A 15,177-nucleotide genomic window follows, 5' to 3' on the forward strand; every position below is an offset into this window, starting at 1 on the left:
TGACACACCCACAACACCACAACACCACAACACCACAACACCGACCTCAACGTCAGTTTCTCTGTGCGAAGCTCCTGCAGCTTCTCGCACCGCTTTATCCTCCTCAAACCGGCACGTTTGCTTTCTACGCCTGCCATATATATCATTCCGACTCCAATACTGCAGCAATGCCTAGACTAAAGGCAATTGCCCTCCACGGACTGGCGGCCGCCGTAGGCGTGTCCGCCTTTGCTGTGCAGCAAAAACCAATCCTTCATGACCAGCAGGCCCAGGCGCCTATTGGTACCCACGGCGACAAGCCACTCGTCGATTCGGAAGCTCTCCAAGACACCATCAAAGCCGACAACCTTCTCGCCCGCGCCAAACACCTCTACAAGATCGCCAAGCTGTCCGAGGACAAGTTCGGCCGTCCCACGCGTGTTATCGGAAGTCCGGGCCACGAAGGCACCATCAAGTACATACAGAAAGCCCTCAATGCCGTCAGCGACTACTACACATTTGGTCTGCAGCCTTTCTCCGCCGTGTCGGGAACCATCTTCGAGAGCCGTCTGACCATCGACGACAAGCTGCCTTTCACCGCCTATCCTATGAGCCTGACGCCCCCGACTAAGAATAAGGAACCGGTGAACGGGAACCTGGTGCTCGTCTCGAACGAAGGCTGCAACGAAGAGGACTACCCCGAGGCTGTCTCAGGCAACATCGCTTTCATCAAGCGCGGTGTTTGCCCCTTTGGCACAAAGTCAGAGCTTGCTGGCAAGGCAGGCGCCATCGCTGCTGTGGTCTACAACTACGAAGACGCGCCTGTGGGAGGCACCCTCGGCACCCCGTCCAAAAACCACGTTGCTACCTTTGGCTTGTCTGGCAGGGAGGCCCGTCCCTACGTCGAGAGACTCGAGACGGGTAAGACGATCGCCGCCACCGCTTACATTGACGCCGTCGTGAACCAGATCGTGACCAACAACATCATTGCCCAAACAAAAGGAGGAGATCAAGAAAACTGCGTCATGCTTGGAGGCCACAGTGATTCTGTTGGGGAGGGCCCCGGCATCAATGATGACGGATCAGGAAGCCTGGCTCTTTTGGAGGTTGCTTTGAACCTGGCCAACTTCTCTGTCAACAACTGCGTGCGTTTTGCATGGTGGTCTGCCGAAGAGGAAGGCTTGCTGGGCTCTGATCACTATGTTAGTGTCTTGGCTCCCGAGGAGAACAAGAAGATCCGTCTGTTCATGGACTATGACATGCTGGCCAGCCCCAACTTTGCATACCAAGTCTACGATGCTCGAGACGCGGTCAATCCAGTTGGCTCGCAAGCGCTTCGCGACCTGTACGTCGACTGGTACACCAAGCACGGACTCAACTACACCTTTATCCCCTTCGATGGACGCAGTGATTATGATGGTTTCATCCGGCACGGTATCCCCGCGGGTGGTATTGCTACCGGCGCCGAAGGCATCAAATCCAGGGCTGAGGCTCGGATGTTTGGCGGCGAGTATGGTGTTCCATACGATGTCTGCTATCATGAGCTCTGTGATGATATCCAGAATCTGAACCTCACAGCTTGGGAGATCAACACCAAGGTATGTATTGACCCACAACAACGAAAAGATGACACACGTATTAATGCTCGGCTTTAGTTGGTTGCCCACTCGGTTGCTACATTTGCTACTTCTTTTGATGGCTTCCCCAAGAGAACGCTTGACGAGGAGCAGTTCGCTACCACAAACATGTATCACGAGCAGACAAAGTATCATGGTGACAAGCTTTTTGTCTGAGCTCATTTCTTTCGCACCCTTTCCTAGGTAGGTAATTGATGCATAAGAGGAGTTTCTACAGGAGAAGGCATACATTACAATGGCATAATGTTAGTAAATAACATTAAATTTAATAGAGTGAGACTGCATTACTTTGTCATATTCACCGCCTGTTTTTGATCCGGCTGTTTTGTGCTAACAGCTATGCGATCCAGAACCTGGATGGTCAGATGGAGACAAAGTTAGGCCGATAGTTGGGACTTGGACATACACTCCTGAGCCTAAATGAGAAGGTATGTAGACGAGTACTGCAGATCATGGAAGAAACCGGTAGACAACACAGATGGGTGTTCTGTGGTGAAACAGTACCAGCGCGCCAGTCAACTGGACCTCCCAAAACAGGGTCTCAGCACCGAAGCGTTGGCCCGGTGGTTCGGCAAGTGTCACCCCCCCAAAAGCTGTCAAATAACAGGAAACGACGCGAATCTTAGGCGTAAGACATCGATATCGGACGGTTCCACCCGAAGTTCCCCCTCACTCCCACCCTCCCTTCGGTAACGGTAACAGGGTACGGTCTCCAAGGAGGGTTTTGCAGAACTGTCGCCAAGGCCAAGGGCACAATATTCACCATGCAAGTCAACTAAAGAGCGCTGAGGCCATGCCACAAGAGACGTAGCTGGAATCAATCGAGGTTGAACAGGTGCTAAGCAGGTTGGTCATTGGAGCTAGTCATCACGATCAATGGCGATGGGTTATCTCGCCAGGTGCTCTCGTTCAGCAGAGAGATAGGATAAGAGAATGCGGGGAGGGTAGGGGACTTAAGATTGGGGTCATGCAGCACCTGGCGATGGTCCCTGCGCCCTGCATGAGATATCAACACATGCCGAACCTTTCACCGGCATTAGGACCAATGGAGGACAGCTGTTGCCCAATCGATACGCCACAACCCTTTAAAACCCCCACGCTCCCGTCCCCAAGCTTCAAGACACTGTCGACTCGTGGCACACTCTGGGCTGAAATCGATACCACAAGACGATCAAGGCATCAGAACCTCTCAGTCAGCCAGTTCAATACTAGCTAGAACTCCTAGGAGTTTTTGAAGGCCTTGCTTCTATTCCATCTTTGCCCGCCGTATGATTCCCCGGTTTTACCTTTTGGTCGGGTTTATGCCCCCAGCTGCATGCCAGTCCAATATCTGCAGGGCACTTGGGGTTGCATCTCATCTCTATCGGTGCATGGGAATTGCCAACCTCGCATTGGTTGGACTGCTACAGCAGAGTCAACATCCACCCGCACCAGCTGCGGGAGCTTCAAGGGAGTAGCCGAGTAGAACATTCCTCTTGGCTTCGAAATCCAGTCCATCCATCCTGAATCCCCCAGAATCCCATGTTTAGCTCTCCAGGTGATTCCTGTGCACTTCCTGGAACCCCACATTCCACCTCTCAATTGCCGGTAAAGCAATAGGTGTGTAACTCTCAGCATTGCCAAAATCATATCACACTTGACACATGTTTACATATAACACAAGGGCCAGACTAAGTACCAAACGGTGCCTACCGCACCAGGCGACAAACACCTCCCCAGTTCCGTCAGACGGGCATTTTTGTGTCCGACTCTCAAAGACATCAGGTTGCGCCTACATGCCACACTCAAACCACTTGGCAAGCAGCAGATAACAATGACAACCCACTGTAACAAGCCGCAAGAGATATTCTATGCATGTCAAGTCGGCCTCCAACCTGGTCTCATTGATAAGGTCCAAGTACACCCCGCGCCTGTGGTGAACCTTTTGGGCCGCCGTGTCCTGCCAAGAGATGTTTGGCGATTTTCAGATTGACCAGAAATCTACATGTCAATGTCAGGATGATCCGAGTGAGCTCTTTGTACCTGCCCCTTGCAGATGTATCTGGGGTTGACAACCCCCCATCTCAGACAAGCTACCACTGCAGCCAAGGATACTTGCAGGTAGGATGGTGGGATGTGGGAAGGAAACATCTCCACACCAAAGGCCACACCCTCAACCCTCTCTGCGTGAGTGGACGGATAAGCCTCGGTGTGCCTGACGGGGTGAATCGTCAGATACAGGAGGAGCTTTTCAGCAGACCATGCAACTTGCCCCTGTGTGGATGATGGCCCTCCTCGCTTTGCCCTGGCAGGCTGGTGATTAAGGGTATATAAGAACAACCCTTTCTCCCTCTCCCCACCCATCAAACCTGCTCTAAAACTTTATCCTCCAGTATTTGTCCTAATCCCACCACCCAACATGCAGATCAAGTCGCTCGCCCTCTTTGCCACCGCCGCCTTGGCCGCTGTCAATGAGCCCTGTGTTGGTTCTGGCGGAAGAGCTGGTATGTTCCGAGTCCTCAGTTGCCACACTGCGAAGGAGTGTAACCCAGCCCCCATACACCTAAATGCTGACATCATGAAGGCGTCTGCGTCACCACGTCGACTTGCTCATCATCTGGCGGCATTACCATTGATGGAGCGTGCCCGTCTGATGCTTCCAATGTCAAGTGCTGCACCAAGGCTTCCTGCCCCAACGGTTCCGCTGGCAACTGTCGTTGGGCATCGGACTGCGCAGGGAGCACACTGACTGGTCTTTGCCCGGGACCTGCGCAGATGAGATGCTGCTCTTCTTCTGCCACCGGCTTCGGAGGGTATTCTGCCCCAGCTATCCCCGCCGTCGGGGCCTGCAAGGCCGTGGCTGTTGAGGGTGCCAAGAAGGTTGTCGCTGCCTTCCCCGGCAGAGTCAGACAGATTTACTGCACCCGGGCTTGCGCCTGTCCCGGTACTTCGGATCACTGCTGCGGCAAGGCGATCGATTACATGTGCTCTGATGCTGGTGGTGTAAGTGCCCCTCTGAGACTTTGGCTTCGATGTTGAGCTTGCACTGACCTGAGACTCCCCGGTAGGTTCCCACCATGTCCGGCCGCCAGCTCGCTGAGTGGGCCATGAACAACCGTGCCAGCTTGAACCTCAAGTATATCATCTGGGGCCAGCGCATCTGGAGTCCTAGTGATGGTGTCAAGGCCTGGACCAGCTGGCGCGCCATGGAGGATCGTGGAGATGTCACCCAAAACCACTGGTAAGCATCAAAGTTCACTAGCCCGGGAGCCAAGTATCAATGGCAAGCGAGGACGAGGATCTAATACAGGATACAGGGACCACGTTCACATCAGCTTCAACTAGGCGGAGTTCGGTCGAGTACAGTCAAATCACATGACTCTTTGATATCTTTGTACCTAGCTGTCCCCATACAACAGCCACCGCCCTCTTAGCATCAAGACCAATGGCGTGCTAATTCAGACTTTATACATGTTCTCGTCACAATCACACTGGCTGTTCGATGCATGCGGTTTGGGAAAAGAAGGTGGGGTCAACATGCAATCATCTAGGACCACCAATAGTCGCGCCACGGCCATGCAGCCGGCGCCTAATCACAAATAAAAAGCTGATTCGTGTGCCGTTTCTGAGTGAAGGCTGCGACGCTAACCTCGACGAACACCATCTCCCCATCGATATCGATACCGGGCCAGGTCCCAGCAGCATTGGGGCCTATCACGGGATTTGGGAGTTACACAGAGTCTTTCCACTTCCGGTCGGTACTACAGCTGCCAGCGAACAGATGATGTAAATACCCCGCCTCTCTTCCTGAATACCGTTAGGTCCCAAGAAACTAGGTTCGGTCCGCTTTAGTTCTTACAACACAACGTATATTAATCATCACCGCCCCTGTTCAACCTGTCCTTGAACTTGTCAACTTGTCAGGCTGTCGACCTATCGACGTTGTGGATATCCTAGCCCGCCAGTTTAAATAAATCTCACGATCCCCTCTCGAAATCCAGGATGGACCTCACTGATCACCCACAATCATCCAGCAAGCCAACAGGCACTGCCAGCAAGATGGCTCTCAACCTCTCTTCGTTTGGGATTCTCCCACCGGGAATCCTGACCCAGCCGACACCCTTCTCACTCAACGTTTCTATGAGAGATATCCATCGCCTCTCGGCCCAAGTCGACCAGGCCAACATCGCTGTGCCTCAGTATTATAATACCCACGCGGACCCTGTCAATGGAACGTACGGGGTTTCCCGCTCCTGGCTTCTCGATGCCCAGCAAATCTGGCTCTCCGAATTTGACTGGCGCGCGCACGAGGAACAACAAAACAAGTTCCCCAACTTCCGCATCAACGTCACTCTCCCGTCAGACGGACAGGTTTTCGACCTCCACTTTGCCGCCTTGTTCTCCAAGCGTGAGGATGCCGTCCCCATCACCCTTCTCCATGGCTGGCCCGGGTCCTGGATGGAGTTTCTCCCAGTCATGGAACTTTTGGTGGAGAAGTACACCGCCGACACTCTCCCCTACCACGTTGTTGTCCCGTCCATCCCTGATTACGGCCTCAGTTTCCGCCCCGAGGAGACCAAGGAGCTGACCATGGCAACCGCGGGCGAGGCCATCAACTCTCTTATGGTTCAATTGGGCTTCAATGGATATGTGGCACAGGGAGGAGATGTTGGCAGCTTCCTGTCACAGGTGCTGAGCCATCATGACGAGTGCAAGGCTTACCATTGTTTGTGTCCCCTTTGAGCCCCCCCTGGCGTACCGTACTAATGAGCAAAAAAAAGTAAACATGTTTTTCATGACATCCCAACAGCAATCCTCCGTCGCTCATCTGAATATCTCGGCCGAAGAACAAGCAAAGGTGGACTACGCTGCGGCTTGGGCCACCACCGGTAACGCCTACGCTGTCGAGCATGGAACCCGCCCTTCGACCATTTCCCTGGTGCTTCAGACCAACCCAGTTGCAATGCTAGCCTGGTACGAACAGGACCCCCAAAAATATGCTGCTCCGTCCGCCTGCTTTGCTTTTGCTAACACATCTCGACCGACAAGGATGGGTGAAAAGTTGATTGAATGGTCCGACAACAGACACTCCCCGTTCCCATCTATCGACACCATTCTCTCGTTTGTCTCGTACTATTGGTTGACCAACTCGTATGCCCGGTCAATGTGGGCGTATTCCGAACTGACCAGCGTTGTTGGCGGTGAGCTTCCGCCATACAACCCTTCGTTGACAAAACCCATGGGCTACTCGTGCTTCCCGGTGGAGATTGCCACGCTTCCTGAATCTTGGGCTAGAGAGCTGTTCCCAAATTTGGTATTTTATGGAGTTCATGAAAAGGTATGTCGCAGCAACAGGCCGCAGTTGGTGTGAGGAGTGCTGACTTGCGACAAATGCAAAACAGGGCGGCCACTTTGCGGCACTGCAAGCCCCCAAGGCATTCTTGAGTGATATTGAGCAGTTTTTGGCGATTGTGAAGGACACTGTGCTAGGATCAGCTTAAGCTGCACATAAGCTTTCAATGACATTGCTCGGAAATAGTGGATGACCATTGGACTTGGACTGGATATATGGTGGGTAGTTACCTACTTCACAAAATAATTGTAGATACACGTATGTAGTTTCATACAGTCTCATGCGTGGATGAGTTAAATGTTGCGGGCGGTTGTTCTGTTGGTTTACCTTCATCCCCAGAGCTCTGACTTGTTGGATCTGTGTCTATGGAACAAATGGCTCTTCCATCTAACCATGCAACAGGGCGAGATCTATCTTTGGCCTGCCATGCCCTCCTAACAAGCAGGGTTGTTGTGTGTGATAAAGCCCAACCTCCATGGCAATGCATTGTACTCCCCACCAGCACTTGGATCCATCCCTTGGTACATGAACCGGATATTACATGGATCAATCAGCAGCTTCTCGTCCACCGTCCCGTCCCTGATAATCTCCCCATGACTGATGCTTTTCGTCCAGACATCCCCATCGAACTGAACATTGTTGCTTCTTGCCCATGGGTTTTGCTCCGTGTTGGCTAGCCCCTGCCATGGCCCCCTGATGGAATCTGCCGTCCAAGACCTGAACCACCGGTGACCGTCGGTTCCAATGGCTTCGACCAGCAGCAAATATTTGCCATCGGGAAGCGAATACACGCACGCTGCCTCAAAAAGGTCGTTGCGATTGTCCTGCATGGCAATTACGGGTTGGCTCATGCCGTTGGGAAATTGTTCAAGGCTGGTTTCAGATCGGTAGAGCTGCCCGTTGTCGTCTGATGAAAATAGATGACAGCTTGCCGGATCGCAGATGACCCACATGTCAACCCAGTACCCGTCCCCAATGTTTTGTTCGATAATCTTGGGCATCCCATCTGGATAGAAGACCTTGGGAGCAGTCCAGCCCTTGGGATTGTTGATGTCTGGGTTTGTGGAGTACGCAGCGTTTCCGTTCTGGTAAACGAGATACCAGAGTTTGTGAGGCGCGAACCAAAAGACCTGAGGAGCTGCACGATAACCGGTCCCAAGAGGGGCTTGATCCAGGTAGTAAAAAGTGGCATTAGGCGCATCGGCCCAGTCGGCAAAGGTAAAGTAAACCAGGTTGTAGCCAGCGGACTGAGCGGTAGAAGCAAATACGTGGTGGGTTCCGTTGATCAGGATGATAGTTGGGTCTTTGATTCCGGCGATCCCCCGACCGTCGTTCTTGGGGCCGACAAGAGGTCCAGTGGAGGTCCACTGCCATGTTGTGGGCAGGTCACTGGGAGGTTGGTTTGACAGCTGGACAATGGAGACATCTGGCCCAGCTGACAGGGAAGAAGGAAGAGCAGTAGCAGAGGCCCATAAACAGGCGAAGAGAGCGGAAGGGCGCATGCTGCCTAGCTGTTGTAGAAAGGTACCTATCTAGACACGGGGCTGGCGGCGAAAGAAGCTGACGAACTGAGCCTTTCGTCGACTTCGAAAGCGGACAGTCTTTTAAGAAAGAATGTTTGGAAGCCAAAATATAGACGGGGGTCAAGTTTAACATTCGTGGCAAATACTTGGTTCGCTAGCAATACAACTTGAGCTATGATCGCCAAGGCTGAACATTAAAAACAATCCCGCCCTTGAGAATCAGCATGCAATATAATATACCCAGTCTCACTCTAGTGCTATGCAGCCTCCTCATCTGATTCCGAAGTTCGGGTTTCCTACCTGATATCAACCATGATCGCAAAAGTCGGGCATGAATGTAACCTTGCCAGGTTCAACAGTGCTGGCAAAAGGCAAGGTACCGATCCGGTCAATAAGGGAAGTAGCCGAGAACAACTACACAAATTAATTCCGCCTATAGTTGATGAGAAATCATAGTTAAGGTAGTGGCGCCCCAATCGGTCATTCGATGCTGCAACGGATCTACTTGCCTGATGCCCCAAAAGGCTGGGGTACCTTGAAAGCAATGTAACTCTGATCCCACTCCATCGTTCATTGGTGCGCGTCAATGTTCAAGCCAGGGCTCGTAGGTACTATATTTTCGGCATCACTGCCAATATACCTTCTTCTACCCATTCAACCGAGGGCGAAGAGTGTATGTGTGACTGTTACAATGCGGATGATCATTGGAGAGACCGGGGAATTGCCTTTCCGTCAAGGTATCTCTTCATGTCGTGCAACTGAAGGCTATTTGAAAGAGCCATCTGCTCCTGCAGACCATGGCTATCTATCATGTGTTTCAAACTGCGACCGCTTCCAAGTAAACGAAGTACGATATGAGGCCTTTTTGGAAGCGAAGCGGTATCGTGGCGTCGTTGATCGCCTTTTCGTCCTTTCTATTGCTAGCCGCCCCAGTGACAGCCCAGGCTTCATCGACTACCACCTCGTCGCCCGCAGTCAGCTATGTAAACACATTGGCTAACCAACGAGCCGACCCCCACATTTTCAAACACACGGATGGATGGTACTACTTCACCGCCACAGTTCCTGCCTTTGATAGGATCATCCTCCGTCGTGCTCAGTCCATCCAGGCGCTGGGTGATGCAGCGGAGACTACAGTTTGGAGGAGGAAGTCGTCTGGTGTTGGGAGTGGTCAGGTCTGGGCACCCGAGATACGTATGTTGCGCACTCGTCAAGGATCAGAATATACACTTACCAGTTGAGGGTCCCCCTAGACTTCATCGACGGAAAATGGTATATCTACGTCGCTTTGGGCGTAGCAAATGAATGGCGCATTCGAGCTTTTGTTCTTGAAGCGTCTGGTGCTAACCCCCTGACATCAACATGGATCGAAAAGGGGATTATCAAGACCAACTGGTGAGCCATGATGATCTTTGTTGCTTCTATTTGAAACAGATGAATTGATGAATCGCAGGGACACCTTCTCGCTCGACGCAACAACCTTCACCGTCAACTCCACGCGTTATCTTGTCTGGGCCCAGCAAGACCCGTCCCGGTCCGGCGAGAACTCGTCTCTCTTCATCGCACCGTTGCAGAACCCATGGACTATCCGGGGCACCGCCGTCGCCATCTCTCATCCCGATCTCGCCTGGGAACGGATAGGGTACAAAGTCAATGAGGGAGCGTCCGTCATCCAACGGAATGGCAGAATCTTCATGACCTACTCCGCCTCAGCCACGGATCACAACTATTGCATGGGCCTTTTAAGCGCGTCCGCAACTGCCAATCTCATGAACCCAGCATCGTGGACAAAGAGCAGGACGCCCGTCTTTGTGAGCAACGCCAACACGAACCAATGGGGTCCAGGACACAACAGCTTCACGCTATCAGAGGATGGAAAGAGTGACTTGATGGTATATCATGACAGGGGCTACAAGGATATCAACGGAGACCCGCTCAACGACCCCAATCGGCGGACGAGGGTGCAAAAGGTGTATTGGAAGGCCGACGGAACACCGGACTTTGGCATCCCGGTGCCGGATGGAAATACGCCGGTCAGACTGAGGTCGGCCGTCTCATCTGGACTGTTCCTCAGATTTTACACTGGGAACAGCGTGCCGAGCGGCTCGGTCGCCCTGGAAGATACTCAGTTCCGCATTGTCAATCCCGGGTTGTCGGGTAATGGCACCATCAGCTTGGAGTCAACGAGTAATCCAGGGGTCTACCTTCGCCGGTTGAATGGAAGCCAGGTTCAGTTTGAAGCAGGCCGGAATCTGAACACCGCAGCCAGCAAGGCATCAGCGAGCTTCAACAGGCGCTCTGGACTGGCCAACGGATCCGGGATTTCTCTCGAGGCGTCCGATGCAGGAGGCCAGTATTTACGCTTGCAAGCAGGTGGAGCGTTGGTGGTTTCCGCGGCGAGCAGCACAACAGACCAAGAACAAGCGACCTTCTATCTCGAGTAAAGCGTCGCCAATTGCATCCCAGTTGTGGTCCATCGGACCGTGACTGTTATCAGACGTTAACCCAAGCAGGAAAACTTTCTCCATCATGTAAGGTCGGCCGGCCCCACTTCCCCGCATTCCGGCACCGGCCTCCGCCGGTTGCGGCCGGCTTGGGTGGGACGGAACAGAGGGAGCGGCAAGCAACGGCTCAGAGTGGGCCTTTCGGCGATTGACACCACTGCTTTGATAGCCCTTGGCACATCTTGTATTGTTTCGTCAAACCCCTAGATCTAGGTATGCTATGAACCACGAACGAAGCTCATTCATGGTTGGGATTATTTGTCGGAAAAGTCTGTTTTGAAGACCGGCCTTCATGAATGTGTGATGTTTCGAGGGTTGGAGAAAGGATGAGGTTAATTCATGCTAGATCGACCGAGCGGTGCAGCTTGACCTCGGAAAGCGGGGACGGTACCAAGCTCAATGGATTATCAAGGGTAAACATGTAGCCAACCAAAGATAGGAACATTAAATGGACAGCAGTATGAGGGATCTGTGTTATGTAACAGGATCCTCGAGCAAACAGAAAACCAAAAGAGCGGCTTCATGGTTTGGTCACTTGATAAGACGGATGGACGTCATGGGTGCAAGTGGGTGCCAAAGAAGCTCGGGGCTTAAGCCGAGACACCCCATATCCGCGCCACGCCCTGAGCAACACAAGTGCACCAACCGAAGGGCGTATCGGGCAGAATGGAGACAATAAATAGCCCGTCGGCGAGTGCGCTTTCTTTGTCTTTTGACTCCGACCACTGGAACATCAAACCGGATCCTTGTTCAGGGGTTTGGAAACAAAGGTCTTCGAGAAAGCTTCTCGAAGCCACAGTCGCCTGGAAAACGACCCCCGAGATCCGGATACCGCGAACTTTCCGCCCTGAGACCCGACACATCAAGGACCGGTTTTCCAACCCAGCCGACACCAAAAGGCGGGAATAGCGGAGGCGAATCAACATTACCACAACCCCAGACAACGATCTTCCCCACCTCCGGGGTGACCCCACCATCCACTCGAACTGCCGCGATGCCGCCATTGCTCCGTGCAACCCCGCGCCAGAGGGCATTCCAGGCTTTTCCCGCAGCCAGGTCTGGGGTGAGCGTTACTCGTCTGGGGTATTGCAGGTTCGCCTCCTCTTCGCAGAAATCAGTCCATGGCACAACAACTTCCAGGAGGACTTGTACCCCGTCCGTCAACAGGCAAAGGTCTGCACTGATCTCATCCTCTCTAAGTTGGAACATACAGCAGAAGTGGTCATCGACGGTAGCCATCGATCCCAAAATGTACACGACATCATTTGCGTTCTTCGAGGCGCTATGGGATGCCGGAGTCACCCATGTGTTTGTCAATCTGGGCTCCGACCATCCGAGCATCATCGAGGCCATGGTCAAGGGTGCCCGTGAGAAGAAGGGCCAGTTTCCTCGGATTATCACGTGTCCCAATGAGGTAGGTCTGCGTACATCGTGGCACTGGGGGGTGATGTGTGACCCTTCGCTGACACCATAACCAGATGGTGGCCATGTCGATGGCTGATGGTTATGCGCGCCTGACCAACAAGCCGCAGGCCGTCATCGTCCACGTCGACGTGGGCACCCAGGGTCTCGGTGCAGCCGTCCACAATGCCAGCGCTGGCCGTGCTCCCATCCTCGTTTTCGCTGGCATCTCGCCCATCACGCAGGAAGGCGAGCTGCGCGGTTCGCGGACCGAGTTCATCCATTGGATTCAAGATGTGCCAGACCAAAAGCAGATTGTCGCTCAGTACTGTCGGTATTCAGCTGAGTTGAAGACGGGAGTAAACGTGAAGCAAATGGTCAACCGGGCGCTGCAGTTTGCCAAATCGGCGCCGCAGGGTCCCGTGTATCTTTGCGGATCGAGAGAGGTGATGGAACAGGAGATTGAGCCGTACAGCATCCAACAAGACGAATGGGATCCAGTTGAGCTAGGCGGGCTACCTGGGTCGGCCGTGAGCAAGATCGCAGAAGCCTTGGCCGGTGCAGAGAGGCCGCTATTGATTACTGGATATGCCGGAAGAAACCCAGAGATGCCGGCAAAGTTGGTGGAGCTGGCAAACACTGTCAAAGGCCTTCGAGTGCTGGACACGGGTGGCAGCGACATGTGTTTTCCAGCAGACCATCCGGCATGGCTGGGATTGCGGTACGGCAATGAGGAGGCAATCCAGACCGCCGACACCATCATCGTTCTGGACTGCGACGTTCCCTGGATTCCCACCCAGTGTAAACCACGATCAGACGCCAAAATCTTCCATATCGACGTCGACCCCCTCAAACAAGTGATGCCTCTCTTTTACATCAAGGCGCAGGCACGGTATCGAGCCGACGCCATGGCATCTGTGAATCAGATCCTGGCGGCACTGCAATCAGATGAAAGCCTAAGAGCCAAGTTGGCAGGCGGGGCCAGTGAGCAAAGGTGGACCGCATTGCAAACGTCGTACAGGGAGCGGATTGACGGTATTGCGTCGCGAGCGAGACCTCTTGACAATGGTGAGTTTGGGACCGGCCACCTGTGTTCCAAGTTGCGAGAGTTGTGCCCAGAAGACACAATCTGGGCCGTCGAGGCCGTCACCAACACCCTATTCGTCCACGACAACATTCAGCCAACAAAACCAGGACAGTGGATCAACTGCGGTGGTGGGGGGTTGGGGTGGTCTGGTGGTGGTGCTCTCGGAGTTAAGCTTGCGTCGGACCATGAGGCCAAACTTCAGGGCCACGAGCATGGCAAGTTTGTGGTGCAGATTGTCGGCGATGGGTCGTTTTTGTTCTCGGTTCCCGGCAGCGTGTATTGGATTGCAAAGCGTTACAACATTCCCATTCTGACCATTGTGTTGAACAACAAGGGTAAGTGGACTGGACTCCTGGCTGCATGTAGGCCAAGCCCTCCTGGGGCTCTGACTGACGTAAACGCACACATTTAGGCTGGAACGCGCCACGCAGGTCGTTATTGTTGGTCCATCCCGACGGCCTGGGCGCTGGTGCGACCAATGACGATATCCACATTGCGTTCAACCCTTCTCCGGACTATGCTGGCATTGCCAAAGCAGCAGCTGGAGGAGACGTTTTTGCTGAGAGGGTTGACCAAGCAGTCGACTTGGTCGATGTTCTAAAGAGGGCTATCCAGGCAGTGCAGAATGGGCAAACAGCTGTTGTCGACTGCAAAGTTGCCTCTGGATGCTGAGAATGATTTTAGCCGTGCCGTATGTAGGCGTATAGGCGTGTAGGCAGCCATTGAGTCGGCTACCACGATATGTGGAAGGAAGCGGGCAGTCGGAAATTTCAGGAAGGTTGCTACTGGAAAATTTTCGTTTCCTTGACAGATGTGACTTTTGCTTCGCTGTTTTTCTGACGTACAGGTGATGCAGGGTTCGAGAGCCCGAGGCAGCATCCTACAACCATTCCAGAGGTACCACGATTTGGCATGCCACCATGCCAAGACTGTACTCTGAGTGTCAGTGGGAGGGTTGCATTGAAGCTGCATGTCGTCGGCCCAGTATAGTCAATCTCAGCTCATGGCTTTCGTTGGACAAAGATGCATCCATCTGTGACGGTGCCACGATGAAGCACGATAGGCGGCGGGGCTGGCGATGATGGGGAATTTGCGGCTGTCGCCACCGCGTTAAATTACATATCGTGTGATATTCGAGCTCGAATTGCCTGGAGGGGGCTGAGAGGAGTGATGTCGTTTGTTGCAGATCTGCTGGCAGGATGTCATAGGTGTGCTGTGATCGGTTGGTGGTAGGTGGTGGTTTGTATATGTGAAGCTCCATCGCATTTCCGTGTCATCAGGCGAATTGCATGGCGCACAGACCAGGAGGGGTCCTTTTGTACCAACCAGCGACCCTGAAAATTGCCAACGGCTTTCACCCCACAATCCGCACCTCGAATCCTCAACCTGATTCCATTGTACCCGTCAACGGCAACGGCCCGGTCGCAGACGTCTTGTTCTCTTCCTCACTTCATCAGACGGAGGTGGAGGTTTTTCATATATATCAGCTTTCTGTAACATACCATTTACGCCCTCCTAGCTATCGCCAGATACCTCTCCTAGGTGCGCCCCCTGCCGACCGTTCTCTTCACATCCGGGGCAGTTTCTCAGACCCATCCGCTGATTTGCCCCTCCCGCCGGGCACTGACCCACTATCTGCGGCAAACGAGATCTCTTGAATGCACGAGACCACGAGACCCTGAGCAACTTACCTACCTTGTCTGGACCCTGAATG

The 15,177-nt window shown here is 53.3% G+C and overlaps 6 protein-coding genes across 6 annotated transcripts; 5 read left to right on the forward strand and 1 right to left on the reverse strand.

The window, feature by feature from the left end:
- Nucleotides 1-167: 167 nt before the first annotated feature.
- APE3 (Aminopeptidase Y) lies at nt 168-1,921 on the forward strand (the record flags this gene model as incomplete). Its single annotated transcript, XM_062882978.1, has 2 exons — nt 168-1,577; nt 1,635-1,921. 2 exons carry the CDS (start codon nt 168-170, stop codon nt 1,770-1,772), a joined length of 1,548 nt encoding a protein of 515 aa, XP_062738754.1. The 3' UTR covers nt 1,773-1,921.
- A 343-nt stretch (nt 1,922-2,264) lies between these two features.
- Nucleotides 2,265-4,940, forward strand: QC762_001390 (uncharacterized protein; the record flags this gene model as incomplete). Its single annotated transcript, XM_062882976.1, has 6 exons — nt 2,265-3,215; nt 3,280-3,623; nt 3,684-4,099; nt 4,180-4,598; nt 4,664-4,836; nt 4,913-4,940. Exons 3-6 carry the CDS (start codon nt 4,015-4,017, stop codon nt 4,938-4,940), a joined length of 705 nt encoding a protein of 234 aa, XP_062738755.1. The 5' UTR covers nt 2,265-3,215; nt 3,280-3,623; nt 3,684-4,014.
- A 657-nt stretch (nt 4,941-5,597) lies between these two features.
- QC762_001380 (uncharacterized protein) lies at nt 5,598-7,277 on the forward strand (the record flags this gene model as incomplete). Its single annotated transcript, XM_062882974.1, has 4 exons — nt 5,598-6,321; nt 6,377-6,569; nt 6,645-6,933; nt 6,998-7,277. The coding sequence occupies 4 exons, from the start codon at nt 5,598-5,600 to the stop codon at nt 7,094-7,096; spliced, it is 1,305 nt and encodes a 434-aa protein (XP_062738756.1). The 3' UTR covers nt 7,097-7,277.
- Nucleotides 7,278-7,382: 105 nt separating this feature from the next.
- On the reverse strand, nt 7,383-8,450 carry QC762_001370 (uncharacterized protein; the record flags this gene model as incomplete). Its single annotated transcript, XM_062882972.1, has 1 exon — nt 7,383-8,450. One exon carries the CDS (start codon nt 8,448-8,450, stop codon nt 7,383-7,385), a length of 1,068 nt encoding a protein of 355 aa, XP_062738757.1.
- Nucleotides 8,451-9,270: 820 nt separating this feature from the next.
- QC762_001360 (uncharacterized protein) lies at nt 9,271-11,509 on the forward strand. Its single transcript, XM_062882970.1, has 3 exons — nt 9,271-9,665; nt 9,725-9,866; nt 9,925-11,509. The coding sequence occupies exons 1-3, from the start codon at nt 9,326-9,328 to the stop codon at nt 10,913-10,915; spliced, it is 1,473 nt and encodes a 490-aa protein (XP_062738758.1). The 5' UTR covers nt 9,271-9,325; the 3' UTR covers nt 10,916-11,509.
- A 93-nt stretch (nt 11,510-11,602) lies between these two features.
- QC762_001350 (uncharacterized protein) lies at nt 11,603-14,135 on the forward strand (the record flags this gene model as incomplete). The annotated part of the gene is made up of 3 exons (XM_062882969.1): nt 11,603-12,389; nt 12,454-13,798; nt 13,876-14,135. The coding sequence occupies exons 1-3, from the start codon at nt 11,970-11,972 to the stop codon at nt 14,133-14,135; spliced, it is 2,025 nt and encodes a 674-aa protein (XP_062738759.1). The 5' UTR covers nt 11,603-11,969.
- Nucleotides 14,136-15,177: the final 1,042 nt, after the last annotated feature.

The sequence above is a fragment of the Podospora pseudocomata genome, chromosome 7 (assembly GCF_035222375.1).
Source record: "Podospora pseudocomata strain CBS 415.72m chromosome 7, whole genome shotgun sequence".
NCBI lineage: Eukaryota > Fungi > Ascomycota > Sordariomycetes > Sordariales > Podosporaceae > Podospora > Podospora pseudocomata.